Below are 27,308 nucleotides of genomic sequence, written 5' to 3' on the forward strand. Positions count from 1 at the left end.
GACGCCGTGGGGGCAGTAACATTCAAGAAAGCTGAGGGGAAGACTAAGCTTACTGAAAAACCTTTTAAAAATATACACTTCAGCGCGCGCAGGGAGAGCAAGAGCTTAGAGACCTCTTCCAGTCAGCCTACCAGGAGATGGTGGCGTTGGAGTCTTCCTGCGTCCAACTGCCTTTGTGGGCAGGGCTCCGGGAAGGGGAGGAGTCCTGGCCCATCAGTCGGAGGTGGGCGGAACCGCTTGGTTCTGTGTTTGCCGCTTTCTGCTAAAACCTGTGCGGAGTCTGGGACCACGTGCGTGGAAATCACAAACGCTCGGCTTGTATGCAAAAAAGGTACAAAAAATACGCGGATATAAAAGTTTTGGTAATATAAGGCCATCTGTACTAGCCCACCTTGGAAACCCGTGACAAATTATTTAAATACTACAGTGAAAATATATATATTTAAAAACATCTGAAGTCATCCGCGAGGATTTCAGTGTGTAAAAAGGAAAAAAGAACAAAGGGGGTGCAGCCAAAAAATAACCCCAAAAGAACCCCGACTCCCTTTGAGGGCACTTTGTCCAGCGAAGGGGCCGGAAGGGTTAATGTTTCAGCCACAGGCAAGCCTCCATGGAGACCTTGCTGAGGTCCCAGTAGTCATACAGTAGCTTCTCACCGCGGCGATGTCATGGATGGCCACCAGGATGAGGTGTGACACACTGTCAATGTCGTGCAGCTTCGTCTGGCAGTTCCCCCACTTGCTCTGGTAGACGAGTCTCCCCAGCCGGTAGGTCTCTCAGTGGCATCCCCGCAGTCGTTCCGCTCAGATCTAGAAACAGTCCATGTACCAGCCCATGGAGGGGCCCCGCGCTTACAGGGCCTCCCGCTGCTTGCCATGGGTGATCTCCATGAGGACCCGTGGTATTCCACCACAAACTCGCCCCTCGAGGACTGCTTGGTGGCAATCAGTCCCCTGTCGTTGCCATCGATGAGGTCGACCTTCATCCCTTCTTCCTTTCCACTTTCAATCAGCTCGTTGATTCTTCTCATCTCTTCAGACTGCAGCTCTGCTGGGCTCTTTCTGGAACTCCTTGGGACAGGGCAGAAGTCTGTGAGTTTGGGGTTTTCCTTGAGGTTTTTTTCCTAGAGGCTGGTTTGCCCTTGCCGGACTTTTTCAGGGTGGGCTTGGTGATGGCTCCGTTGGTGGAAGCACCAGTCTAGGCGGAGGTTTGGGAAGGTTCTGCTGCTTCAGTTTTGAGGTTAGGAAAAGGGGCCAGTGGGCCTCTCCTGACATCTTTGACCTTCTGTTCCTCGGACTTTACAGGGCTCCGGATGGCTCTCAGTGTTTCTTTTTTCGTCTCATTTCTGGTAGATTCCGGCTAAGGGTTTCTCCTGGCATTTGACTTCATGATGTGCAGCTGAGTTCTCTTCCTGAAGTGGGGAGCGCATTCCAAGCACTTGTTCAAACTCATGTAGGAGTAAATCTTGGACTGCCCGATAAACAGGTTCTCCTTGTTCGTGCGGGGCCATTGCTGCCACTGCTGCTGGCACTGCTGCTTCTACCTGGCAGGGCTTGGCCAACCTTCCTGCCTGGAGAGGGGACCCGGGGGAAGTGGGGGAGGGGGTGCTCAGGGCGCGGTGGCACAGGGAACGGCCACTGTTCCACCACAGCCATGTTCCGAGGCTCCACATTTTTCTTAATACATGTAAATATAGAAATTTGCATTGTAAAATATTTTGTCAAATGCTCACTTTTGCCAAGAGTACATTCTCAAATGATGAACATATTATGCCTGCCTTTAGTCATTCGTTAACATTCTTGACAAAGCATTATATACCGTACATTCTGTTATGTGCTGGACACCGTGATAAATAAACAACATTATAATTCCATTAAAAAATGACCTTGTAATGCATTGTTGAAATCATAAGTACATCCCGTCCAAAAGGTAGGAGAAATGCAATTTATCTGACTGGCCTTGATCAACAATATCAGCAGTTTAAAACTAGCCACTCCTCTGGAGAAAGATGGGGCTTTCTACTCTGGCAAAGAGTAACAATTTTAAAAATGCACAGGGGCAGTGCTACCCTGTCCTATAGGGTCTCTGAGTTGGAATAAACTCAATGGCAGTAAGTTTGGAATATAAAGAAAATCAAGCAATATTAAGGAAATATAAGCTCTTGTAAGTGTGAGGGATAGCTGAAATGAAGATATCAAAATACATCTCAATGTATCTCTTATAACAACACAGCAAATGGTGTTCTATGAAATATTCTGTTAGATGGTATTACTTTAGAAAATAGATATTGTCCTCAATAATTAGTTCACACAAGATGAAATCACTTTCAGTATCATACCTTTTATTTCAATTTTTAGAAATCTAAGTATTAGTAATCTATCTGACAATACTAAATGTCTTTTTTTAACATTAAAAACCTTTTCTTTGCCTAAGCCATGTAGTCAGGTTTCATTCAAAACACTGAGAATGATTAGCTATAACAAAAAAGTGTAATTATATATAAATGACAGCTCACTTTTTGAGATGATTTTCAATATTGTCACCTTTCATCTGAATATGAATGGATAGATTATAAATTCTGCTTAAATATATTTGCGTAGGTCATACAAGAATATTTTAAAATTAGGGGGGAAATTGCTGCATTTCACTGATATGGTAGAACCAAAGATAAATATAAATTTTAAAAAACATGTGACAATGGCCCTACCATTTGTAAATTACAGTCAGCAAGATCTAATTATTCTGGGTTATGGCAATGACTACATATTAGCAATGGCATTGGTGTCACAGTGAGTTAAGTTAGGAGGATAATAACCACAAGAGTAGCCTCCTGCTCCATTGAGGTTTTCTTCTCCCATAAAGATTTACAGCCTAGGAAATCCATAGGGGACAGTTATACTCTGCCCAGTAGGGTAGCTGTGAGTCAGAATTTTGAATTTTGGATTGTGTGAACCGAAATTTTAGTCTAAAAAATGAATTTATGTCTAATATAAATGAATTCTTTTTTTACTGAATATTTAAAGAACACTTATTAAGAACCCTAAATGTACAGAAAGAGAGAGGGGGTAGTAGAAAGGGGAAACTGATGGTAATGATGACAATATAACCCCATTTGAGGGAACGCATAACAGAGTGGGAGGCAAACAGATACATTAGATGGTGTACAATATGGGTGGGATAACAATAATAATAGAATTTAATATAGTAACAATGGTACTTGTGGGTATGAGGGAAGAGGGGAGGGATAAAGGGGAGCTGAAACCAAAAAGTGCAAGAAGAAAGAAAATGTTTTGAAAATGATGGTGGCAACAATTGTATAATCATGCTTCATCTAAATGAACTATGGATTGTTATAATATCTGTAAGAGTTCCCAATAAAATGGGGCAGGCAAGGGAGAAACCCTCTTTATCTAAGCACATGTAGTCTGAATGAACATTATATCATTTTCAGATCAGTGACATTTGACAAGCATTCAGTCTAACTCAGTGACAATTTTCATTGATGTGATTAAGTAACTATTTGGATGTAGCTGACATTTGAATTTTCACCCTAGGCTCTTTAAATACTCACTTTTGTAGTATGCTTTAATAATGCATAGCAATGATCTTATTTACTTTCTGCTACTTCACATTGCATATTTGAACTTCCTTGGAAACAATTTCCCACCTTGTCATATGCAATTGATGAGAGTGGTGTACTGAATTTTATTATGAGAATTGTAATCATGTCAACCAATCTTGTATTATATCTGTAAAGTCTAGGTTTTTATCCAGAGTGTATTTGAACCCTACATTTGTATAAGAATCTTTAAAATAATGGTGAAACACATTCCATGACTTCAAAAAGGCACTGGGATATGTTACATTTATCTATATTAAAAATGGTATGGGGGGGCATGTCTGAATTTCTCCGACTTCACAAGCTGGTAAGAAAATCATACTCCACATCAGTCTGTGGCTGATTACTATGAGGCAGGGGTCAGACATACCTCTCCCCTCCAATTTTCCTTAGCAACCTGACACCAACTGTACATCCCACAGCACTCTGTCCTTCTCATCTGGATTCCATAATCCATTTCAGTAGCTACACAGTAGTTACAGATGATACGTAGAGATTTCTTCATGAGGTTAACAAATTATAAATTGAGTCATAAATATTCTGGATACAGTTCTTTGGTCAGAACAGCCACTGTTATGCCCTAGACCCCTTGGCTCAGTCTCTACCCTACTTAGGCAATGTTAGAAAGCCCATTTAATGCTGCCTATAAATGTCCAATGGGCTTGCCACTGAGCCATAAGCTTTCTACTGAAGTCATTCAGATCTAGATCCATAGGTGAGTAAAATCTTTCTCCCCCAATTAAAGTGCTGGAAGCACTCAACAAGTGTTCCTTTTGCCCCATGGGCTGGGAGATCCATTGCTCTGTGTCATGCTTGTGGTTATGTTCCTGACACTTTTCTGCCACATCTCTGGTGTCACAGCTTGCTGTCTTTGGATCTAGGATGTTCAATGTGCAGGGATCTTAGTTCTAACAATGGGCTTCATTTGGGGCTCTTCTTTCTTGGTGATAGTGAGATAACCCCTCCCTGTTTCTGAGATGGTTCATTTTATACCCAGGAGGATGACAACATTGACCACCTCCCAACAATTCCATTTTTTCCCTACAAAATATCATATAACCTATCAGAACCCTCCCCCACCTTCCCTTAGTCAGACCAATCAGAAAAGTGACACCCAGTCCTTTGGTGGGAGTTACAAAGACAATGGAAAGAAGAGCTCACTACATGCAGTGCCTCACTACATCTATCAATCTATCAATCTATCTATCTATCTATCTATCTATCTATCTATCTATCTATCTATCTATCATCTACCTATCCATCTATCTATCATCTAGGGGCTTTGAAAAGTTCATCTAAAAATGGAATTAAAGGATAATAGAATTTCCCCACAAACTTCCTGAAGCCCCTCATATGTGTATACTTTTTATGGGGATATATCAGGGTAGAAGGTGAAAATAAAAATAGAATTGGTCAAGGAATGACTAATCGTTATCATAACCCAGCATCTGGAGGGCTAAATCCCAGCTTTGGTGACAGAGAGTGTATGCTTTGGGCTTCTAACCACAAGATCAACAGTTCAAAATCACCGACTGTTCTGTGGGAGAAAGCAGACGTTTTGTACTCTCATAAAGGGTTACAGTCTTGTAACACGACGGGGGCCATTCTACCCTGCTATATAGGGTCACTATGAGTTGGAATTGACTCCATGGCACTGAGTGAGAGAAAAGGACATTGTGCTTGGTAAAGGAGAAGGTCAGCAAAAAATAAGGAAGGCCTTCAACAGGCTACATTGGCACGATGGCTGCAATGCTGGGTTCTGACATAACAAGAACTGTGAGGCTGGCACAGCCCTGGGCAGTGCTTTGCTCTGTTGTACATTAGACCTCTATGGGTAGTAATCAATTTGATGGCACCTGGTAACAACACCAACAGCATTGAAAATGTCAGTGTCTCATAGTAGAACTGGTCTACTAAGAGTTATATCTAAGGGGCAGTTTGTCGACAAGTTCCCAAATCAAGAAAATCATTTCCTTTGATAGCAGCAGGAATGCCTCCAGAAGGGGACAGTTTTCCAACAGGGGAGGGAAATTTTTGTGTAAAGAAATGAGAGAATGGAAATGTGAACAGCACTTCCATCATACCAGGGCTCTGCTCTTTGTACCTGCAAAAAGTCAGACAGTTGGAAGCTGTGGATACATTTGTAACTTGAGCTGGTGAATAGACAAGCAGAGCTACATGGTAGGGCCAGCCCCTACTTCTCAGGATTCTGTACTTTCTTATGTTTGCTTGGTAGAATCACAGCCAACTTTATTACAAAAGACTTTGCTCTCAGCAAATATTGTAATAAAGGTATTGCTTCACATAGAAGTACTTCCTTCTCAATAAGTGGTTTTCCAAAATAAATTATTGAGAGAAGGGATAACTCCATGCTAAACCAGCCAGCAGGGAGAATGCAAATCAGGATATAAAAGTGAATGGAGCTTTAGAGAGCTGAGCTATGTGCAGCATTCAAGGAGTGCAGCAGGATACACGTCAGGAAAGGGAAATGATGCTGAGGGTCAATTTGAGGATACAGCTTACAACTAAGAAATTTGCTGTTACTGACAGTGCCCTCATGTTCATAGAATAGAACTGTCCCACAGAGCTATCTGTATTTTCTTTCTTTGCTTTCCTTCTTTCTCTCTTATGAGCAACACATGAGGACCCCCAGAGGCAGCTCTACCCTGTCCTATAAGGTCGCTATGAGATGGAATTGACTCAATTACAGTGAGTTTATTTAGATGATCAACACATATTTTGAAGACCCCAAAATATGGAAGACTTCACAAAATTGCATGCTATCTTTGCACAGGGACAATACTAACCTTCTCTATATGCTTCTAAGTTTCCTATATATGTTGCCGAAGTGAGTACCCATAGGGCTTTCTTTTAATCTTTATGGAGACGGATTTCTAAATCTTAACCTCACAGAGCCACTGACCTAACAGACTGCACTGCCCAAACTCAAGGAATATGCAAAGGGATAGGTCAAACAGAGGGAGACCTGAAGAAGGAAGGAGATCTGGAAACAAAAAATACCCTTTTGAAAGGACACATCCTGTCTTGTTTAAAACAATCCTACTACAATGTTTGTATTAATACTAGTAGTTAAGTATTGGTTCTGGGAATATTATACTCTAAATAAGCTCTTCTTTTTTTATATCCAGGAGTAAAATCTGCGGGTCTTGAAGGATTTTGTATTTTTATAAACGATAAATTTTAAAGGTACAAACTTCAACAGTGGCTCACAATAATGAAAGCCATCTCCAATATTTTGTGTAACCATCTCCAATTACTTTAACCACTAGTGAGAGGTTACTGGAAGTTTGGTTTGTTGCTGTTTAATAGAAGCCATCTTAGTATGGGTGAAGTAGTATCTCTTTGTGGTATTAACTTGCATTCCCTAATAACTAATGATGTTGGGTATCTTTCCATGTACTGCTTGGTCATTTGTACTCATATATCTTCTTTGGAGAAATGCACATTCACATCTTTTTCCCGTTTTATTTTTTGCCTTCCACTTAACATATATAGTTATATGTTTTGTTAGTGATGTATACTCCTGAACCCTCCCAGCCCTAGTAACCTTAAAATAATATTTGTTTTAGTGTAAAAATCTTTTCTGGATTTTTTATAATAGTGGACTCATACAATATTTGTCTTATCTCATTGACTTATTTTACTCAGCATTATGTCCTTCAGGTTCATCTGTGTTCCAGACTCATCTTTGTTCTTTATCTTTGCATAACATTCCATTGTGAATATGTACCAAAAGATCAGAGGAAGTTTATGTACCATAGGATCAGAGGAAAGTTTATTAACAACTTGAAATATGTAGATAACAAAATATTGCTTACTAAAAGCCAGGCAGACTTAAAGCACTTGTTGATGAAGATGAAAGATGGCAGCTTTTTTATGGATTACAAATCAATTACAACTGGACAAATAGACAACATCATAATAAACACAAAAAAGATTGAACTTGTCAAGGATTTACTTTTGCTTGGATCCACAATCAACACCCATGGAAACCACAGTCAAGAAACCAAAGGACGTATGATATTAGACAAATCTACTGTAATAGATATCTTTAAAGTGTTGAAGAGCAAATACATTACTTTGAAAACTTAAGTGTGTCTGACTCAAGCCACAGTATTTTCGTAGATCACTCCATAGGCACGTGAAATTTGGACAATGAATAAGAGACTGTGAAATAATCGATGCATTTGAATGGTAGTACTGGTAAGGAATATTGAAAGTACTGTGGAATGTCAAAAACACAAAGAAATCTATCTTGGAAAAAGTACAACCAGAATGTTTCTTATAAGAGATGATGGTGAACTTTGTCTCATGTTCTTTGGATATGTCATCAGGAAAGACAAATCCCTGGAAAGGACGTCATGCTTGGTAAAATGATCATGGAGATTTCTTCAAATGTTTGCTGGGTGCCTGAATATGATCTTTGATGAAATGTCTGTTCATATCTTCTGCTTTCTTTTAATTGGATCATTTTTCTTTTTCTTGTTGAAGTGCTAATGTGTTCAAGTTTTCTATAAATTAAGAAATATGTTGTTATATTGTTGGAAAAAATATTTTTTTACCCTTCTTTGTATTCTGTTTTTCACTCTTTTGATGAAATAGCTCGATGCACATCAATATGTAATTTTAAGAGGCCCCAGTCATCTAGTATGCCTATTCCTGTTGTGTATTTTCAACTACATTTGATTACATATTGAGGGCTTATTTATGTCCCTAAATTTGTCCTAATTTTAGTTCCCAGTATTTGTAGCTTTAGATTTTGGTCTGTAATCCATCTTGAGTTGATATGGGCACGTTATGGGTCCTGTTTTACCTTCCTATTTCACCTTCCTGCAAGATATCCGTACTTTCCAGAACTATTTATTAAAGAGAATGTCTTCCTCCTTTAATGCTTTTGACTTATTAACGAAGATCAGCTATCCATAGGTGGATGAATGTACTTCTAGGATCTCAATCCTGTTACATTGGTCATTGTAAAATTATTCTGCTATTTTAAGTCTTGGGGGTCTGGAACCAAGAAGTTGGAGAGACTGCCAACTTATTTCTTCTTAAGTAGCCCTTTGCTTAACCAAGGTCTCTTTCCATCCCACATACAGATTGTGATTAGATTTTCCATCTCTTTAGAAATTATCTTGGAATCTGTTGCACTATACTTTTAGATTGCTTTGGGTAGTCTTCTTATTTTCACAATGCTAACTCTTCCTGTGATATTATTCCCTTTATGTAGTTCTTTTTTTTATTTCTGGGAGGAGTGATTTGTCGATTTCTTTGTAAAAGATTTTGTTTCTCTGGTTAGGTTTATTCCAAATTATTTAATATAATATGGAGTCCTGGTAGTGTAGTGGGTTACAATTTGGACTGCTTATTACAATATCAGCAGTTTGAATCTACCAGACGCTCCTCAGGAGAAAGATGAGGATATTTGCTTCCATAAAAATGTATTGCTCCAGCAACGCAAAGGGTCAATTAGTACTGTGTCCTGTAAAGTCAATCTGACGCAAAATTGACTAGATGGATAGGGGTTTGGATAGTGTGGGATTTCATCTTCTGCGTGGTCATCGTAAGTGATATTGCTTTCCTGGAATAGAAAAGGAATAGAGTTGATTTTCATACCGTTGATCATGTACACTTGTATGCTGAGCTTGACATTTTGCGCAATCTTCCAATTACCATAGTTCCAGTAATTTTCTTGCTGCGTTTTTGGGTTTTCTATGTATAGTATCTATCATTTATATATAGTTTTACTTTTTCTTTGCCAATTTGAATTCCTGTAATTTGTCCTTTCTTGCTTATCGTTCTGGCTAAAAATTCCAGCACAATACAGAAGAGAGTGATGATAAGAGGCCGCCATCCATGTCTGTTTCCCATTCATAAATGGAATGCGTTCAGTTTTTCCCCATAGAGACTTATGTTGGCCATTGGTTTTATATACATACCCTTAATTTTGTTTAGTAATTTCCCTTCTAATAATAACTTTAGTGTTTTTATCAAGAAAGAGTGTTTGATTTTGTCCCATGTCCCTTCTGTGTCAAAATATATAATCATGTGCTTCTTTGGTTTTATATGGTGAGTTATGCTGTCTAATATTAACACATCTAGTATGAATCCCACTGTTCATGGTACTTCTTTTTTATTTATTTTGATTATTGTTTTTTGATATGCTGTTGGTTTCTATAGGTGAAGATTTTATTGAGAAGTCTATGACTCTCTTTAGGGAGCCGTCCTTTTTTTTGTTAGACATACCTTTGGCTGGTTGTGGTATCATAAAATAGGCTTGGGGTGTTTCATCCTTTTCTGTACTATGGAATAGTTTGAGTGGAAATAGCGATTGGTGTCAATTCCCTCTGAATATTTGGTCGACGTCTCCGACGAAACCATCTGGGTCATGACTTAATTTATGTGTAGTGAGTTTTTCAAGGATCTGATTTATTTCTCTAACTTTATGGATCAGTTTACATTTTCTATCTCAGTCTGCATTATTGTATGTAGTCAGTGGATTTCTAGAAATATATCCATTTCTTCAAGGTTTTCAAATTTGTTGGAGTACAGTTAATAATATTCCGTTTTTCAGTTTGAATTAAAGCAATTCAACACATTGTTCCAGGGAAGGGTTTTGTTTGTTTTTAACAACTTGCTTGTATTCGAGATTAATATTTTAGAGAGGTAGTGACAAGTATAAATTGTCATGAGAACACAGAGTATCAGGAAAACCCAGGTTTAGTGGGTTAACTGGGTTCCACATATCTATCCAGCAAAGCCAAGGGAGAGATCTTTGGCTTTAAGTAATTTTAAAGATAGGATTTATGGATGTGTTTGTAGACTTGGTAGACCCTTGATGATGTTCTGTTACCAATTACTAATATCTTAGAAGGTTGGAACAAAGTTTCTATTGGTTCCATTTGGTTAAGTATTCTTATTTTGATTTATATTTCTATTCTTTAATTAGTCTTGGATATTAAGGTAGTTAAGTTACTCTGTACTTAGTTGTGCTAATTCTTGTTATCCAACATTTTCAATAAAATATAATTCTGTTATTTTTTAATTCAACGTATATAGTTTAGCAGAACCCATTTTTGGTTTCTAGTTCTCTTATAATTATAAGTAACAGTACCTGCCAATTTCAAAACTCCATCTATGTGCTTTTTCCTGATTAGGCATAGAAGACTTAGTATATTTTATTATAAATAAATAGTCATTAATTTTATCTGGTATTCTTTCTAACTCATTTATTTCTGCCTTTATATTTTCTTCTATTTCCTACTTTCTTTATAGCATCTTTTTTAACTTTCTGTAACATTTTTAGTTGAAAGCTTTAATTAATTTATTTTATCTTTGCCTTTTTATAAAGATAAAAGCAGACAAAAATTGAACTTCTGGGTAGAACTGAGACCATTTTTCATGGGGTTTCTTATGAGATATTTTTCTTAAACAAATGATGTTTATGTATACAGTTGATTTCTTCTTTAACATGTTTTAAAGTAATTGAAATTATTTTTAAAACTATACAATTAGTTTGCAGTACTATTGCATTATTATCAAATAATATACATTTTAAACATTCCTATCGTGGGTTAATATTTTCACCAAATCTTTATATATATATTTTTCTACATACAGCAGGAGCCTTTATATACTAGTATTCTCTGAGGATTTTGTTTAACAGAAGAGAAATAAGAAATAACTCTTAGCCTGTCTTCCTTTTCTGTCTCTGCTTTTCCCCAGAAACATGGGAAGGAGTATGATGTTAGTGTGATCCAAAAGTAGCTAGAAACAACTTCTTTTCCCTGTCATCACTCAAAAAATCTGACTAAAGGTCATGCACTGTGAAACTGGGTCCCAGACAGCACACAGGCTGACAGTGTATATACTTACAAGTCCACATTTGACCCAATATTTTGCTTCCTCTTTGAGTTGGATGATACATCTGGGTGCTCTAACACTTAGGTGTCTTTTCCTCAAGCTTCTGGTTTTCCTCAGCCAAATCCATATATATATTTTAAAAGTACCCTGTTCATGAACTTCCTCTTTGATTTCATTGTGTTTATTATTTCTGGTAATAATCAGATGGTAATAAATGTGTACTTTGGAATCCATTCTGATTTGTAATAAATTTACTTTTGAATACATTTTATATATTTTGGCCTGGGCTAACTCAAATAAAGACTATTTCATTATGGGTATTGGATTCCTCTTGAGAATGTGTTGTTTCATTTTCTGCTATTTAACATAGTGACCTTCTTTTAAGCAGTTTCTCCTTAATATTTTTTCTTAAGTGAAGGTACTGTGTGTAGGCTTCCTTCTGAAATTAAAACCCTTCTCTTGAGGCCTTCCCTTGCAAAAATGGGAGGTTCCCTATGTTCCGTTGGAAATATGGCTGTTTAGGAAAGATCCACAAATTTCATTTAAATTATTTTTGTGTGTTCATATAGGTAGAAATTGAAGCAGTGATTAAAATGCACATGGAACTAAATATGGAAATAATAACCAAGAGAATAATAACCAATGGAATATTGAAAAAATGAAGTGGTAATACACAGTCTACTATATACCAGTATTTAAAATAAGAATAAAAAGGTGATATAATATTTGGGCAAATATACACAAGTGAAAACATGCAAAATGAATTAAAGTCCTAAAGTATATCTACACATTTAGGACTAAATTTTTGTGAGAGATATAGGATTTTAGGGCACTGGTGAAGCAATCTTCTTTTTAACAAATATTTTCTTTGGATTATAAATTTGAACACAGCAACCAAAAAAACCTCTTTATTTTAGTCCATACCTCACATCATACACAGTAATCCATCTCAGATATAATATAGCTCGGATTTAAAATAACAAAGCTTACATAAATTCAAATGACTATTTCTTAACCAAGAACAAAAAATACAAATGAAAAGTTTATTTTTTTCTTTCTAAAAGCATATTAAAAACCTTCGTTTTATCAAAAGAGACCACTGCATAAATAAGCCAATAAGCCACAGAAAAGATATTTTAACTGAGAGCTTATATCAAGAATACATAATCCCCTGCCAACAATTTGATTCTGATTCATAGCCACCCTACACAGAATTCCCATGACTGTAATTTTTACAGGAGCAGATCGGGTTAACTTTCTCCCATGGTGCGTTTGGTAGCTGTGAACTGTCAAGCTTGCAGTGAGTTCAATGCTTACCCAAGATCGCCACCAGAATTAAAAATCTCATGACTTTCATGAGGTCAAGTCATCAACATTTCTGTTTGTGAACAATGCTTTTTATTTCATATCTAAAAAATATTTGCCTATGCCAAAGTCAAAGAGAATTTTTTCGACAGTTTTTTTCTGTTTCACTGCTAGGATTTCTTTGGGTCCTGTATTGAAAACAGTGAAATTAACTGACATAAAATACAAAGAAGATCACACAATTTCATAAGCTCAATCCAGCATTTGATAAAAAGCAAGATCATTGCCAGACAATATGTGAGCCTACATTAATCCACTATTGTGTAAGAGATCCCAAAGTCTATTTTTTTAAGTGAAATTTTCTTGGTAGGAGTGGGAGGACTCTGATTTCATTTAAAAAAATCTGATTATATTTTGAGTCTTCTACTACTTTCTTTGTTTTTATTTTTTAAAAGGAATATAGTGAATTGATATTTTAAGTTATTTTCTTTGTGTAAGTGCTTGATATCTTTAAAACATTTCCCTAACTTTAAAATAATATGGATAGTTCAAAAGAACCTATCAGATTTACAATGAGACAAATGATTCCTAAATGGCCTTAGGCTGGATTAAAAAATAGATTTGGAAAATAATATTACTTATTAATTCAGAAAATAGCAATAACATTACCACTAACTAATGTCCATGCGTTAAATGTGTCGATGACACAAAGTTCATAAAATGAGCCTATTATTAAAAAACCTCTACTTCCATATTCTGAGTGATATCCTCTGCTTGCTAGATTATCTGAGCACAATTTGGGGGAATTCCTATCATTACTAATCTGTCATGGCTTGTGGTTATTTTAAGATCAATTCATTTGAATTGATCTTTGAAAGAGAAATGTAATACAATTAGGAAGGTACTAAAAGTGTCTGGTAAATCTATTGGTCGATTAGAAGGGTTGGAAGATGTTAATAAAAAAAAATAAGGACAGACTCTAATGCCCTGATAAAGGTAGGGAAGCTTTCAAAGTCACTTCTTACACCCTCAATTACTAACCCACTTGTTTAGAATGATTGTCTACTTCTTCAAATGACACACACACACACTTTTTTTCATGTGATTAAAGTAAAACAAAAATGTCAACAAGTGGAAGACATATTTCCAGCTCTTATTTTGTGTTAAAATTTTGACTTTCGGTATCAGCTTCTGATAAAAAAATGCTTTGAAAACAATGATGGCGACATATACAGATATGCTTGACACAATGGATGGATGGATGGATGGATTGTGATACAATGTATGGATTTGTTGAACAACAAAAAATACAAGCCCCCAATATAATGATTTTTTTTAAAAAGTAAGAACAGAGGAAAACAACAACAACAAAACAAAAAATAATCGATGACAACATCCAACCCCCATTTCTAATTAAAACACTTTGAAAAGTTCAAAACATTTTTTTGACTTTCTAAAAACTTAAGCTATATATTTAATGGAAGTTGGCTTAGTTCAAACAAACTTTAAAAAATATATCTTTGCTTAATTCAAACAAACAAAGAAAACCTCACACTTGCATATACTTATTACATAAAAAGGCATCAGAAGTATAGAGGGAAAAGTTACCATGATCAGCTGATAACCAAAAGCGGGGAGTGGGGTTTGAGTTCACCCAGAGAAACCTTGGAACAAAGTCCGGGTGAGCTTATGTGCTAAAACATTAATCATGGTAAACTTTATGCCTCACAGTTCTACTCAGCATCCATGGTGTCGCCATAAGTCAGACTTGACTCAATGGTAATTGTGTTGCTTATTTGTTCATTCAAAAGCAATCTGTTGAACAAAAAAAATGCTACATAGAACTGGATTCATTGCAGGATTTATGTTTTTCATCAAATATGACTGCATTAAGAAAAGCTGAAAAGAACATGGATTTTACTATCAGGACTGGATCACACCTTAACCTCGCCTACTATGGCTGTGCATATTCACAGCCTACATCCCATGAACCCCATGCAGATATATAGGGAACAACACACACCCTCTGAAACTGCTTAAATCGCCACAAAAACCTAAGACTGCCTGTGAATTGGTGGCCAGCACCTTCACTCAAACATTCAGCATGCGGCTCCTTGGTGCACAGATATTGTTCGGCTCTCCACTTACATTATTTTTCTGTAAAACCCTGAGTGCCTTGTTGACATTGTTCAGGGCATGAACTCTTGAGGATCCTTTTTCTTTTGGCTGAAAACAACAGGAAACAAAGAAAACATTTTTACTGCACAGTAGAGAGACTAACCATCTACATTTAGAAATTAAACTATTTCTAAATTTCACTTCAGAGTGTAAATATTTGAAAAGATCGCAGACCGTGAAACATCCATCATGAAGCTGTGGGTTCCAGGGATTTTCAACCTTCGTAATGCTGTGACCCTTTCATACAGTTCCTCATGTTGTGGTGACTCCCAACCGTAAAATTATTCTCATTGCTACTTCATAACTATAATTTTGCTACTGTTATGAATCGGGTGACCCCTGTGAAAGGGTTGTTTAACCCCCAAAGAGGTCGGAACTCACAGGTTGAGAACCACTGGGACCAATTTGATTTGTCAGAGGTCTTTCTTAGCATCAGTACATAGGACTCCTGTAGAATGATGACAGCATTTTGGCTCTACCTAAGGACTATTCTAGCTATGATTGCTATGATTCCTCCTGTAGCGTGGGCTGAGAGTACTGCTACACCACCAATGAATAAAACTTAAAAAATTAGTATGCATAAGAGAAATAGGTATATGTGTTGGTACAATAGATAAGCAAGTTAAGTTAAAACCTTTTTCAGGAAGCTTAAAAGATTTTCTAGTCTAACAAAGTGATGTAATATAAAACTGGGCTAAAGGAAATCATTTTCACAGAGTTAGAACAACTCAGTCACTCACCCCAAAGTCAAAGCATTTCCTGTATTTTTAAGCTGATACTTTTTAATAGTTCAATAGTTTTGAGAATGATGAGGGCAATGAATGTACAGATGTGCTTTACACAATTGATGTATGTATGAATTGTGATAAGAGTTGTATGAGCCCCTAATGAAAGGATTAAAAAAAGAAGGGAAGCCCCTTGATTTACTTGTGAATGTCTACTTCGAGGATGGCTGCTATGTGTGTTCCCATTTCTTTTCAATAATTTCACATTTTATCAAATCGCATTGACATATCATTTCAATGGCCAACTTTACAAGGAGGGTACTCCATTGTTGACATCCTTGACAGTTTTCCTCCAAAAAGGTATGGGCCTGCATTTGGGGAAGTCCCCCACTTTCTATCACATGGAAAAATAATGTCCGTTCATAGAAAGGCAGCAGCACATCAGGTCCAAAGTAAGGCAAGTGTTGTATGTGAATGCTTTCACTGCTAATGTGGCCAATGATTATTTTAAGACAGTAAAGTTGGGGAAACATTGGTTCAAATCGATCTTCTACCTGATATTTAAACCGAAGTCATAGATTACCTTTTAGGCACTTGCATCAGTACTTCTTTGATAATTTAGGAATGATGTTTGCCTAAGTTTCAGACTCAAGTGTTTTTGTCTATCAAGCTTCAACAAATTATGTTGCTATTGTTGTTAGGTTCTGAGTCTTAGTGACTCTACCTACAATAAAATAAAACACTGCCAGATACTGTGCCAGCATCACGATTGTCGTTATATTTGACCCCATCATTGCAGGCACTGTGTCAATACATTTTTTGAGAAGGGCTTCCTGTTTGTCACTGACCCTCCACTTTACCAAGCATCACTGGTCTCTCCTGATAACATGTCCAAAGTTCTTGAGACCAAGTCTTTACATCCTTGCTTCTAAGGACCATTCTGGTTGGCCATCTATGGTACTTGCAATATTGTGCACCAGCACCATAATTCAATGCATCAGATTCTAAAATTGATACATTTCCTGTGTCCGTTTGTCATATTGTGGTGTCTTGTGTGTTGCTATGATGATGGAAGCTATGTCACCGGCATTTCAAATACCAGCAGAGACACCCAAAGTGAACAGTTTTCAGAAAAAGGAATACGCTGCACACTTAGAAGGAAGAAGTCACTGAAAAAAGCAATGGAAATAGATTCTATTTGAAAAAAAGCTGCAATTTCTGATCCTAATATGGAAATTGAAACCTGCCCCTGTGGAGAACAATTTTAAGTTTATAAATGTAAAGAAAGTGATTTTCTGTTAACCTAAAGGATGTCCTCAGCCAGTCATTCATATGTTGATGATTCCAAGTATAACTTGAATATTTCTGTTCAATATGTGAAATTCCCAATGGAGGTACAGGATATATCTCTGAAGAAATGCTTAGGATTAAGGTCAGCATTTGAACCTGACCACATTCGTGAGAGAGGTTATTGCTTTGTGGGAAATATGAGGTCCTCAAACATGGGCTGACAGATACGTGATAGGGATGAGAAACAAATGACAGAATTTCTTGGCAAAAATATTTAAATTATGAAGAGGATACTTAATTGTATCATAAAGGCCAACATCATGGCTATAGGGTTCACTGTTTGTTCATCAGTGTCTGACACTGGTTCATTTTATCTGTCCATATACCAATGAATACCTCAAGTCCTTGTTCTTTCCCTTGCTTCCCTGTGATTCTTTTTTTTTGACCCTGAACCTATATGGAATTTGTTAGGCCTGACTGACTTGTTCTGTGTGATGGAAGACAGTTGCCTAAGTTAGAGCACTGAGCAGAAAGAGTCACCTTAGCAGAGGAAAGCAATTGTCAGAAAAGAAGAGATGCTGGAGAGACCAAGGCCTCGCGCAGAGGGCCAGCTTATGATATGGAGCCCAGAAGCACCAACAGGGATTTTGAAACTTAGGATGTACTAAGATTTCTGCATTTGGTAATTCAAAATTGGAACATGTAAAGATTCAGGAGAAATGCGGGACACATACTGGTAGACAGAGATAGATAGACATTATAAAAATTTCATGTTTTATGTGTGAATAAGTCAAAAAGTATTGCTACAATATCATAATGTTTTTTACTTTTAATATTACAATGAAAAGTTTTGTTTCCTGGGATAGGTTCTATCTACATCTAATAACGTTGGACAGCATTGTTCCCATAGCTTTAGCACTTCCCTGATGAATTCTGTTCTCTTCAATTTATACCACATTCAAATTGCAGCTTGGGCATCCTTGAGGGATTCAACTTGAAGTCCTTTATAGTGTTCTTGGAGTTTGAGAATCAAAAAGTAGTCTGAGGAGGCAATATCAGGGCTATACAATAGATAAAATCGAGGACATTTAGCCAAGAAAATTCTCATAGGTTAACAGTTGCCAGCCTCCAAGAATGAGTCCACACATTGGGATGGGGAACATTTTTTCCTTGATGAAACTTACCTGGTCCTGTCCTCACAAAGGCATTGGTCTGGTTTCTTAAAATGCTTTAATAAGGCCCCATGATCATCCTGTGTGCTTCAAGACAATCTATCTAGATTACCCCTCTAGAATGCCCGAAGAAGTTACCATAACCTTCTAGGATGACATCTCTGCCTTGAATTTAACTGGGCTAGCACAGATTTTCTTAGGAGCCACTGTTTGGATTTGAACTTTTTTTTAAGGTACCGTGACAATACAAATTCAGATTTAGATGTTCCTGACAATACAAGTTCCAATACAAGTTCAGACGTCGTGAAAATGTACTGGTTCAACTTTAATAATATGCTAATCCCACACAGTCCTTGATGTGGATTAGAAAGGAGAAACATTGAGTGTGCAGACCAATTTGGTATCAACAAATGGACATCTTGTGGTAGGAAATCAAAGAGAGAACTAAGCAGAACATTTTAGAAAAACTTCACTGGGTAGGATCAAGTTATCTGGAGGAGTGGAAGAACAGAGAGATAAACCAAGCAAACCTACTGCCACCCAGCGGATTCCAACTCATAGCAAACCTTATTGCACTCTAAACCCACTGCCATCAAGTTCCACAGATGGTGGCATTGTGACTATGCTTTGTGCTGTTCATCTCAAAGTTAGCAGTTTGAAACTGGTGACCATTCCACCAAAGATGCAGCTTGCTACTCCCATAAAGCGTTAGTCTCAGAAACCCCAGGGGCATTTCTAGTCTGTCCTATAAGGTTGCTATAAGTCAGAAGGATCCGAAGGCAGTGGCTTTATTTTTGGGTTTTCCAAGTCCTACCACTTATCTGCCAATTTATTTACTGGGGTAGCTTGCATGTCGCTGTGTGTGCTGGAAACTATGTCACTGGTTAGTCAACTAGCAATAGGATCATCACATTGAACAGGTTTCAGCAGAGATTCCAGACTATGAAGGAAGAATTGGCTGTATGCTTCTGAGAACTCAGTCAATGAAAATCTTATGAATAGCAGTAAAACATTGTCAGATACGGAATAGCAGCAGAGAATTGTAAGATATAGTGCAAGAGGATGATCCCTTCAGGCTGGAAGGAATTCAAAATATGACTGAGGAAGTTGCCTTCTCAAAGAAGAGTTGACCATAATGACATGGATGGTGTAAAGCCCTTGGGACCTCAATTAACTGATGAGCTCAACTCAAAATGAGAAGAAAGAGCTGCAAACATCTATTTCAAAATTAGGACTTGGAACATAAGGAAGTGTGAATCTAGGAAAATTTGAAGTTGTCTAAAATGAAATGCAGTGCATAAAGATTGATATCCTAGGCCATAGTGAGCTGAAAAGGACTGATAATGACTACTTTCAATTAGACAATCACATGGTTTATTACACCGAGAATGAAAAATGCAAGCAGAATGCGTCACCTTCATTGTCAAAAGGAACAATTAAAGATCTATCTTGAACCATGATGCTGTCTCTGAGAGGGTAATATCTACCTAAAAACAAGAAAGCATAGTCAATATAACTATTCAAAATTATATGCCAGCCACTGAAACTAGAGAAGAAGAAATTTAACAATTTTACCAATGCTTTCAGTCAGAAATTGATCAAATATGCAACCAAGATGCATTGACAATTATTGATTATTAGTTTGCAAAAAAAATCAGAAACAAAGAGGAAGGAATGGATGTTGGAACACATGATTTTGGTGACAGAAATTAAGCTGTAAAATCGAAGGAATTTTTCAAGACCAGCAACTTGTTCAAGGCAAATACCTTAAGTCAACAACACAAATGATGACTATATACGTAGACTTCTATAGATGGAATGCACAGAAAGTAAACTGACTACATCTGTGGGAAGAAACACTGAAGAAATTCAGCATCAGCATCTAAAATGAGTCCAGGGGCCAACTGTCAAAACGACCATCAATTACTCATAAATAAGTTCTGGTTAAAATGTGATACCAGATCATTTGACCCACTATACATTTGTTCTAGGTTTTAATATTCCTTGCTTTTTTCTTGATTGGGTTCTTTTTCTCTGGTTTGTTATTTTTGTTGGTCTTTTATTTTTATTTTTTAAAAGAATGTTTTGCAGTGTATGAAATCCAGGATGGGTGAAGCTATAGTGACGGTTACTGAATTAGGGGCTTCCAAGGGACAAGAGAAGGGAAGGTCAGAGGGAAATGGTAAGCTAATAACAAATATAAGGTGAAGAAAATGTTCTGGAACTGATTGTAGTGAAGATTGTGCATCTCTTTTTAATATTATTGAATGATGAAGTGTATGATAAGTGAACTATATATCAATAATACATTTTTTAAAGTTCAGGTTAAAGCTGAAGAAAATTGCAAGCCAAAAAAAGCCAAAATGCGACCTTAAGGATAACTCATCTGAATTTCAAAAACATCTCATGAGCAGATTTGAGGTATTGAAAACTAATGACAGAAGACCTGATGAGTTGTTGGATGACATCAAAACCATAATTCATGAAGAAAACCAAAGGTTATTAAAAAGACAGGAAAGAGATAAGAGAACAGAAAAGACTCAGAAATGAAGGCACATGGTAGAAATTATGAAATTTTAAAAATTCAAAAAACTAACAGAAAATTTCATAGAGCAGATTGAGAACACAAAGTAAAATATTATAATGAACTGTGCAAATACCTAGATTCAATAAATCAAAAAGTAAGAACACACTCAGCATCTTAGAAATAATTGAATAAAAAAAATCAGGCTTCAAGATGCAATCTTGATTCTACGGGTAAAATAGTGAAGGATACAGGAATAACACTACTTGATAGGATCAAACCATGGAAGGATATGATATCTTTATTATCTCCCAAAAATTTTTTTAAAAATAAAAATAAATAAAGTATCCTTTTAGATGACAAGAAAAAAAGATGGAAAGAATACACAAGAGTCACTATATAAAAGAACTAGTCAACATTCAACTCTTTCAAGACATAGCATATGATCAAGAACCAATGATACTGAATGAAGGAGACGAAGCTGCACTAAAGGCTCCCCAAGTTGACAGTAACAACTGAGTAACAGTTGGGACGTTTCAACAAACTAATGAAGTACTAGAATCACTCACACATCTATGCCAAGAAATTAGGAAGCCAGCTACCTGACCAACTGGTTGGAAGGGATCATTTTTTGTAGTCTTTCCAATGAAAGGCGACTCAGCAGAATGCTCAATTATAAAATAATATCATTTATGTCATGTGCAAGTAAAATTTTGCTGAAGCTCATCCAACAATGGTTGCAGAAATACATTGACAGTGAGTTGCCAGAGGTTCCAGCCAGATTCAGCAAAGGACACAGAACAAGGACTATCACTGGTGATGTCAGATAAAGGTTGTTTCATTGGCTATGCTAAGGCATGCGACGGTGTGAATCATCAAAAACTAGGTAGCCTTGAGAAGAATGGAGATTCCATTGTGCTCATGTGGAACCTGTACATGGTTCAAAAGGCAGTTGTGCAAACATAACAGGGGAATATTGTATGGTTTAAAAATCAGAAAAGGTGCAACCCAGGGATGTATCTTCTCACAATGCTTATTCAATATGTGTGCAGAGTAAATAACCAGAGAAGTTGGATTATATGAAGAAGAACGGACTTTCAGGATTGGAGAAAGGCTTATCTAAAAGCTGAAATATGCAGATGACACAATCCTGCTTGCTAAAAGTGAAGAGAAATTGAGGCACTTGCTGCTGAAGGTCAAGGATTGTAGCCTTCAATATGAATTAGAACTCAATGTTAGGAAAACAAATCTCCATATAAGTGGCATAGGTAACATCATGATAAATAGAGAAAAGGTTAAAATTGCCGAGGATGTTATCTTACTTGGTGTAGTGGTTAAGTAATTTTATGTCAATTTGAAGATATATAAAAGTGTAGGGTGACATCCATCCTGTCAATCAGGTGACAGACTGATGGTGTTTCCTTGAGGGTGTGATCTTCTCATAAGGAAGGCCAGAGGAATCTCTCTCTCTCTCTCAAGCTCTTGCTCTCTCTCAGCCTTCACCTTCACACTTGCTGGTCATCCTGAGAGCTGATGAAGCCCTGTCATGTTTCCACCAAACTTGGATCCAAAAGACTTTGCAATTACCAACCTGTGATACTCCTGAATTCTGCATCGTTGTATGTGACTGCATGAGTTTAAAGAGGGACTTATAGACTAGTATCAGATTTATGGACTTGAGTTGGACTAGATGTTTTCTTGATATATAATCACTTCTCGATATGAAGGTCTTTCTTACACATATATGAGTGTCACTGAATTTGTTTCTCTATTCATTCCAGCCCAACGCACTTGGATGCACAATCAATGCTCATGGAGGTAGCGGTCAAGAGATCAAATGGCACACTACATTGGATAAATTTACTTCCCCCAAACACTTTAAAACTATGAAAAGCAAGAATGTTACTTCAAGGACTAATGTGCGCCTGACCCCTGCCATGCTAATTTCAATAGCCTTATATGCAGGTGAAAGGCATTTAATAAGGAAGACTATAGAAGAATCTGTACATTTGAATTATGGTGCTGGTGAAGAATACTGAAAGTACCATGGATTGCTAGAAGAAACAAATCTGTCTTGAGTAAAGGATAGCCAGAATTCTACTTAGAAATCAGAATAGTAAGGCTTCAGCTCACTTCTTTTGGACGTTATCAGCAGAAACCAGGCTTTGGGGGGGGGGGGCAGGGAATCATATTTTGTAAAGTAGAGGTGTGCCCAAAAAGTGGAAGAACCTCAACATCACGGATTGGTGCAATAGCTGCAAAAATGGGTTCCAATATGGCAATGATTGTGAGAGCAATGTTTGCTGTGTTGTCCATAAGGTCTCTGTGAGTTGCAACTGACTCGGTGACCCCTAAAGACAAAAACAACATCAACTTGATGGTAGTGATTGTAGAATTCTTCTTTATATGATTGAACCATTGAATTGTATGGTATGGGTTAATGTGTTGGACAGGGCAAGATATGATAAAATAATTATAAATTATCAAGAGCACATGAGGGAGGGGGGAGCGGGGAGGGAGTGCAAAAGTGAGAACCTGATGCCAGGGGCTTAAGTGGAGAGCAAATGTTTTGAGAATGATGAGGAAAATCAATGAACAAATGTGCTTTACACAATTGATGTATGTATAGATTGTGATAAGAGTTGTGTGAGCCCCCAAGAAAACTACTAAAAAAAAAAGAAGTTTGCTTTTTAAAAAAAAGTTGCTTTCAACTCTAGACAATTAAAATAGTGCAGGAAATCCCCCAGGCATCTCTGATAGAACATAAGCAGATCAACTTTAGACCTGAGGGTTTGCTTAAGAGAAATTTAGGCTAGTTGTGGATGTAAGATTTCAACAGCTTTGTATGCCAGCTAAGTTGTTGTTGTTGTGTGCTGTCCAGTTAATTGTGACTCACGGCCACCCTAGATGACAAAGCTGGACTGACACAGGGGATCTTATAGGCTGTAATATTTATGGAAGCAGATAAATACGTTTTTTGTCTCGAAAAGTCACTAGGTTGTTTAGAAACACCAATCTTTTGGTTAGCACTCGAGTGCTTAAAGAGTCCACTACCAGGGCTCCATACACCAAACATACTTTGTATTTTAACTGCAGAAACTTGTGTGTGTGTGTGTGTGTGTGTGTGTGTGTGTGTTTTAAGGTTGTGTGTTACAAGGAGGGGTCAGGAGAAGAAATCACATTTGGCAAGATTCCCTTGCTAGGATGGTGGCTGTGACTGTAGAAAGTGGAGGTTTTAATCACCACTTTCAAAAATAGTAACATTCTAAGAATAAGATTATTCCTGTAATAAGATCTGATTCTTAGAGCTTTCTTCCCCATTGTGAAATCCAAGTCCAGTGAACTCTGATTAATGCAGGATGTTATTGATCTGTGGCTGTGTAACTATCAGACTTATCTTACAGGAATACTCTGGAGTCATAGGAATAACAATTCTCAAATGAGGCTTCCACACTCATCACATATACCATTGTGTATTGCCCTAAAATTATGTCTATGCTCTATTCTGCTGCAGACTGACTCATGGTAGAATAATTGTAACACACATCAAAGCTTCAAGATCATTTTGAAAAGTCTTTATATTTAGGAACCTTTCCAAAAATCCAATAAGAAAGATAACCAATATTACAAGTAAATAATATCCTTAATTAAGAAAACCAAATGTTCAGCATGTTGCTCTGCACATAATACTCTCTCTCACTATCCCTCTCTCACACACACCTATCAAGTTGAGTCCAAGTCATAGCAACCCTTTAGGACAGAGTAGAACTGCCCCTGTTAGTTCTGAGACTGTAACTAAATATGGGAGTAGAAAGCCTCAGCTTTCTCCCACAGATCGGTTTGTGATTTTGAACTGCTGACCTTGCGGTTAGCAACCCGAAGTGTAACCCACTGAGGCACAAAGGCTCCCCTATGATAGGCTAGACTAAGATGAACCTAATTTGGTGAGATTGTTTTGTTAAGGTATAGGTCCTACATTGCTAGTTAAATCATCAATTAGTGACTTTTGCTATAGTTTATCAAAGGGTACCAAGTTTGTTTGTGGCTTGAAATTCTACTAATATGAATGCTACATTTTGAGACAATATGTCACTTACCAGTTTTTGCCCTGTTAGGCCTTCGAGGAGGTCTAGGAGGCGTCTCCCATCCTGCAGGTCACTGAAAAGGTTCTCTATGTGCTGCTTCCCAAACTGAAAGACAAAGGATGCTCAGTTCAACACTTTGGGGTCCCAAATGATCCTTCTCCATGTTATACATCACACATGGAATATAGAACATTTTGAGTGTAATATGGACTGCCAGAAGTACAAATATTTCTTGAATAAAAATAGCCAGGTTGCTCCTATACGAGAGGATGGCAAACATTCCTCTTACATACTTTGGGCATGTTATCAGAAAGGATCAGTCCTTGGTAAAGGAGAGGATCAGTAAAATAGAGGAAGACCCCTCAGCAAGATGGGTTGATGAAGTGGCTAATAAGAGACTCAAACATAACAATTCTAGTGAGGATGGCATAGGACCAGGGAACATTGCTTTTGCTGTACATAGGGTCACTATGAGTCTGAATTGACTCAATGATGTACAACATTATAAAGCCAGTAAACATACGGAAGGCTAACTGAGGAAGCAGAACAGAGACTGAGAAAGTTAAGTGTCCTGGGATATATTATAAAGCATTAACCTTGAGTCTACAGGTATCATATAGCTTCAAGTTTCTGGGCTAGAACCTTTGGGGTTTGGGGCAAGGAATCAAGACAAGGTGGACAAAGCAATCAGTGATCTTCCATTCAGTCCAAATATACCGACACAGACCAAGAGGTTATTTTACAATTCTCCTTTTCAAACAAAATTCAAACCAAATGGGACTTGAGGAAGGTTGTAGACAAGACAGAGGCCTTCGTGGGGTACCTGGAAAGAAGAGGCAGTAGATGATAGAGGAAAAAATGTCCAAGCTCAGATAGTTAATGCTTTATTAAAGTAGCTTAATTGAAAGTCAATTTTTTTATTTGTTACACCCAGTATGTTCTTTCATAGAGTGTTTCTCAGACTGTCTAACCAAACATCCTTCCAGCAGGAGAGATTAATGAATTTGCCTCAGAATCTTGCAGCAACAACCACTGGTTGAAAATTGTTATGAAGGCTTGATTTATGCTAAATATTCAGAAATACTTTCCCTTCCTCACTTACTGCATATATTTATTATAGCATAAGAATGTACTTAAGCAGATTTTATTTAAATAACACATTTCCAATCCATGGTGTAAAGTGAAACTCAATTATATATTCAATATTTTAATTTTACCTCCATGCTGTCTTATTTCCACTGTAATATGAACACCGTAAAGAAAGTGAAACATTTAATTTCTCATAATTGCTTTACTCTCTTTTCTCTCTAACTATTCACTCCCTGACTAAAAATAGAGCCCGTCCCCAAAACAGATAATACTTGACTTTTGAATTCAAACCTCCCATTAGTTAGCTCTGGTGGCATAGTATATTATGCGTTGGGCTCTTAACCATAAGGTCTACAGTTCAAAACCACCAGTTGCTCATGAGAGCAAGATGAGCCTTTTTGCTCCTGTAAAGATTTATAGCCTTGGATTCCCAAAAAGGCAATTCTATTCTGTCCTATGAATCAGAAGTAGCTGGGCATATGTCAGTATGGTTTCAAAGCTTTATAAACTAGCTATGAAATGTTGGGCAAGTGGCTTAGACTTTCTGAGGTACAATTCCATTACTAGTAAAACAAATTAAAACAACACCAGTTTGCACTACTCTATTGCAATTTACAGAAAACAATGCTAGTATTTTATCAGACAATACTACATTAATGTAGGATGATGTTTATGCTTTATATATATTTCACTTTCCTTTTTTCCTCTCTCCTAACCTCCTTTTGTAGTCTTCCTCGTTGTTTACCAAATTCTAGGTATAAATAAAAGTAAGGGTCACAATGAGTCTGGTGGAAAAGGTAGAAGTCACCTGAAAGGTGCTCTATTCTTTTTCTTGGCACCTCTGAAAGTGAAGGTCAAGGACGAAAGTGGTCATCCCATATCCAATAATTAACCTTGGTAAATGAGGCAAAAGCCATGAAGCTTCAAGGGCTTACTCCCTTTTAATTTTCTTTTAATCATATTTAATTAAATCTTATTTCCTGTTCTTTCTCATCTTTTTTGAAGACTTTGAGGTTCTGTTGCAGGTGTCATTTTATGTCATGAAAGCAGTAATGTTTCCTTCAACACACCATCTTTAATGGCTTTCCCTCCACGTGTTTGACACTGATTTGGCAAAGCACACAAAGCATAACTACTCCTTTGGTTCATGAGACCCTATAGTTCTGTCCAATCACTTTTGCAATGAATATTTTCTTCACGAAATGAACCTCTGATACCAGTTAACAAAGAAAATCCCAATAAAAATACCTTCATGCCAGCAGGAAACCAATAGAGAGGTCTGAGGGGCTGGCCCCAATCCCAAATATGTGGACAGTCCCCCTCCTTGCAGAAGAATTCACTTAAGAGATGATACACAGCGGTGCAGATGGGAGTTGGAAGCGCAGGGAATCTAGGACGGAGGAGCCTCTCGGGACCGGGGGCGACGGTGGCGATACCAGG

At 37.3% G+C, this 27,308-nt stretch overlaps 1 protein-coding gene, 1 non-coding gene and 1 pseudogene across 5 annotated transcripts in view; all 3 read right to left on the reverse strand.

Moving 5' to 3' along the window:
• DMD (dystrophin) overlaps window positions 1–27,308 on the reverse strand; it is a 2,430,848-nt gene that overhangs the window by 1,991,327 nt on the left and 412,213 nt on the right. For all 4 annotated transcript variants that reach the window (XM_045298663.1, XM_045298661.1, XM_045298660.1 and 1 more), the window contains exons 3-4: window positions 24,792–24,884; window positions 14,954–15,031 (exon numbers count right to left, since the gene is read on the reverse strand). In XM_045298663.1, the coding sequence (XP_045154598.1) occupies window positions 14,954–15,031; window positions 24,792–24,884 (171 nt within the window). The remainder of the gene's footprint in view (window positions 1–14,953; window positions 15,032–24,791; window positions 24,885–27,308) is intronic.
• LOC105979610 lies at window positions 583–1,500 on the reverse strand (annotated as a pseudogene).
• LOC115872674 lies at window positions 6,369–6,475 on the reverse strand. The gene has a single exon (XR_004047997.1). It is a non-coding gene; the product is annotated as a U6 spliceosomal RNA (small nuclear RNA).

This window comes from Echinops telfairi, unplaced genomic scaffold (genome assembly GCF_000313985.2).
Source record: "Echinops telfairi isolate 266 unplaced genomic scaffold, ASM31398v2 ScPeMD7_7436;HRSCAF=8474, whole genome shotgun sequence".
NCBI classification, from domain to species: Eukaryota; Metazoa; Chordata; class Mammalia; order Afrosoricida; family Tenrecidae; genus Echinops; species Echinops telfairi.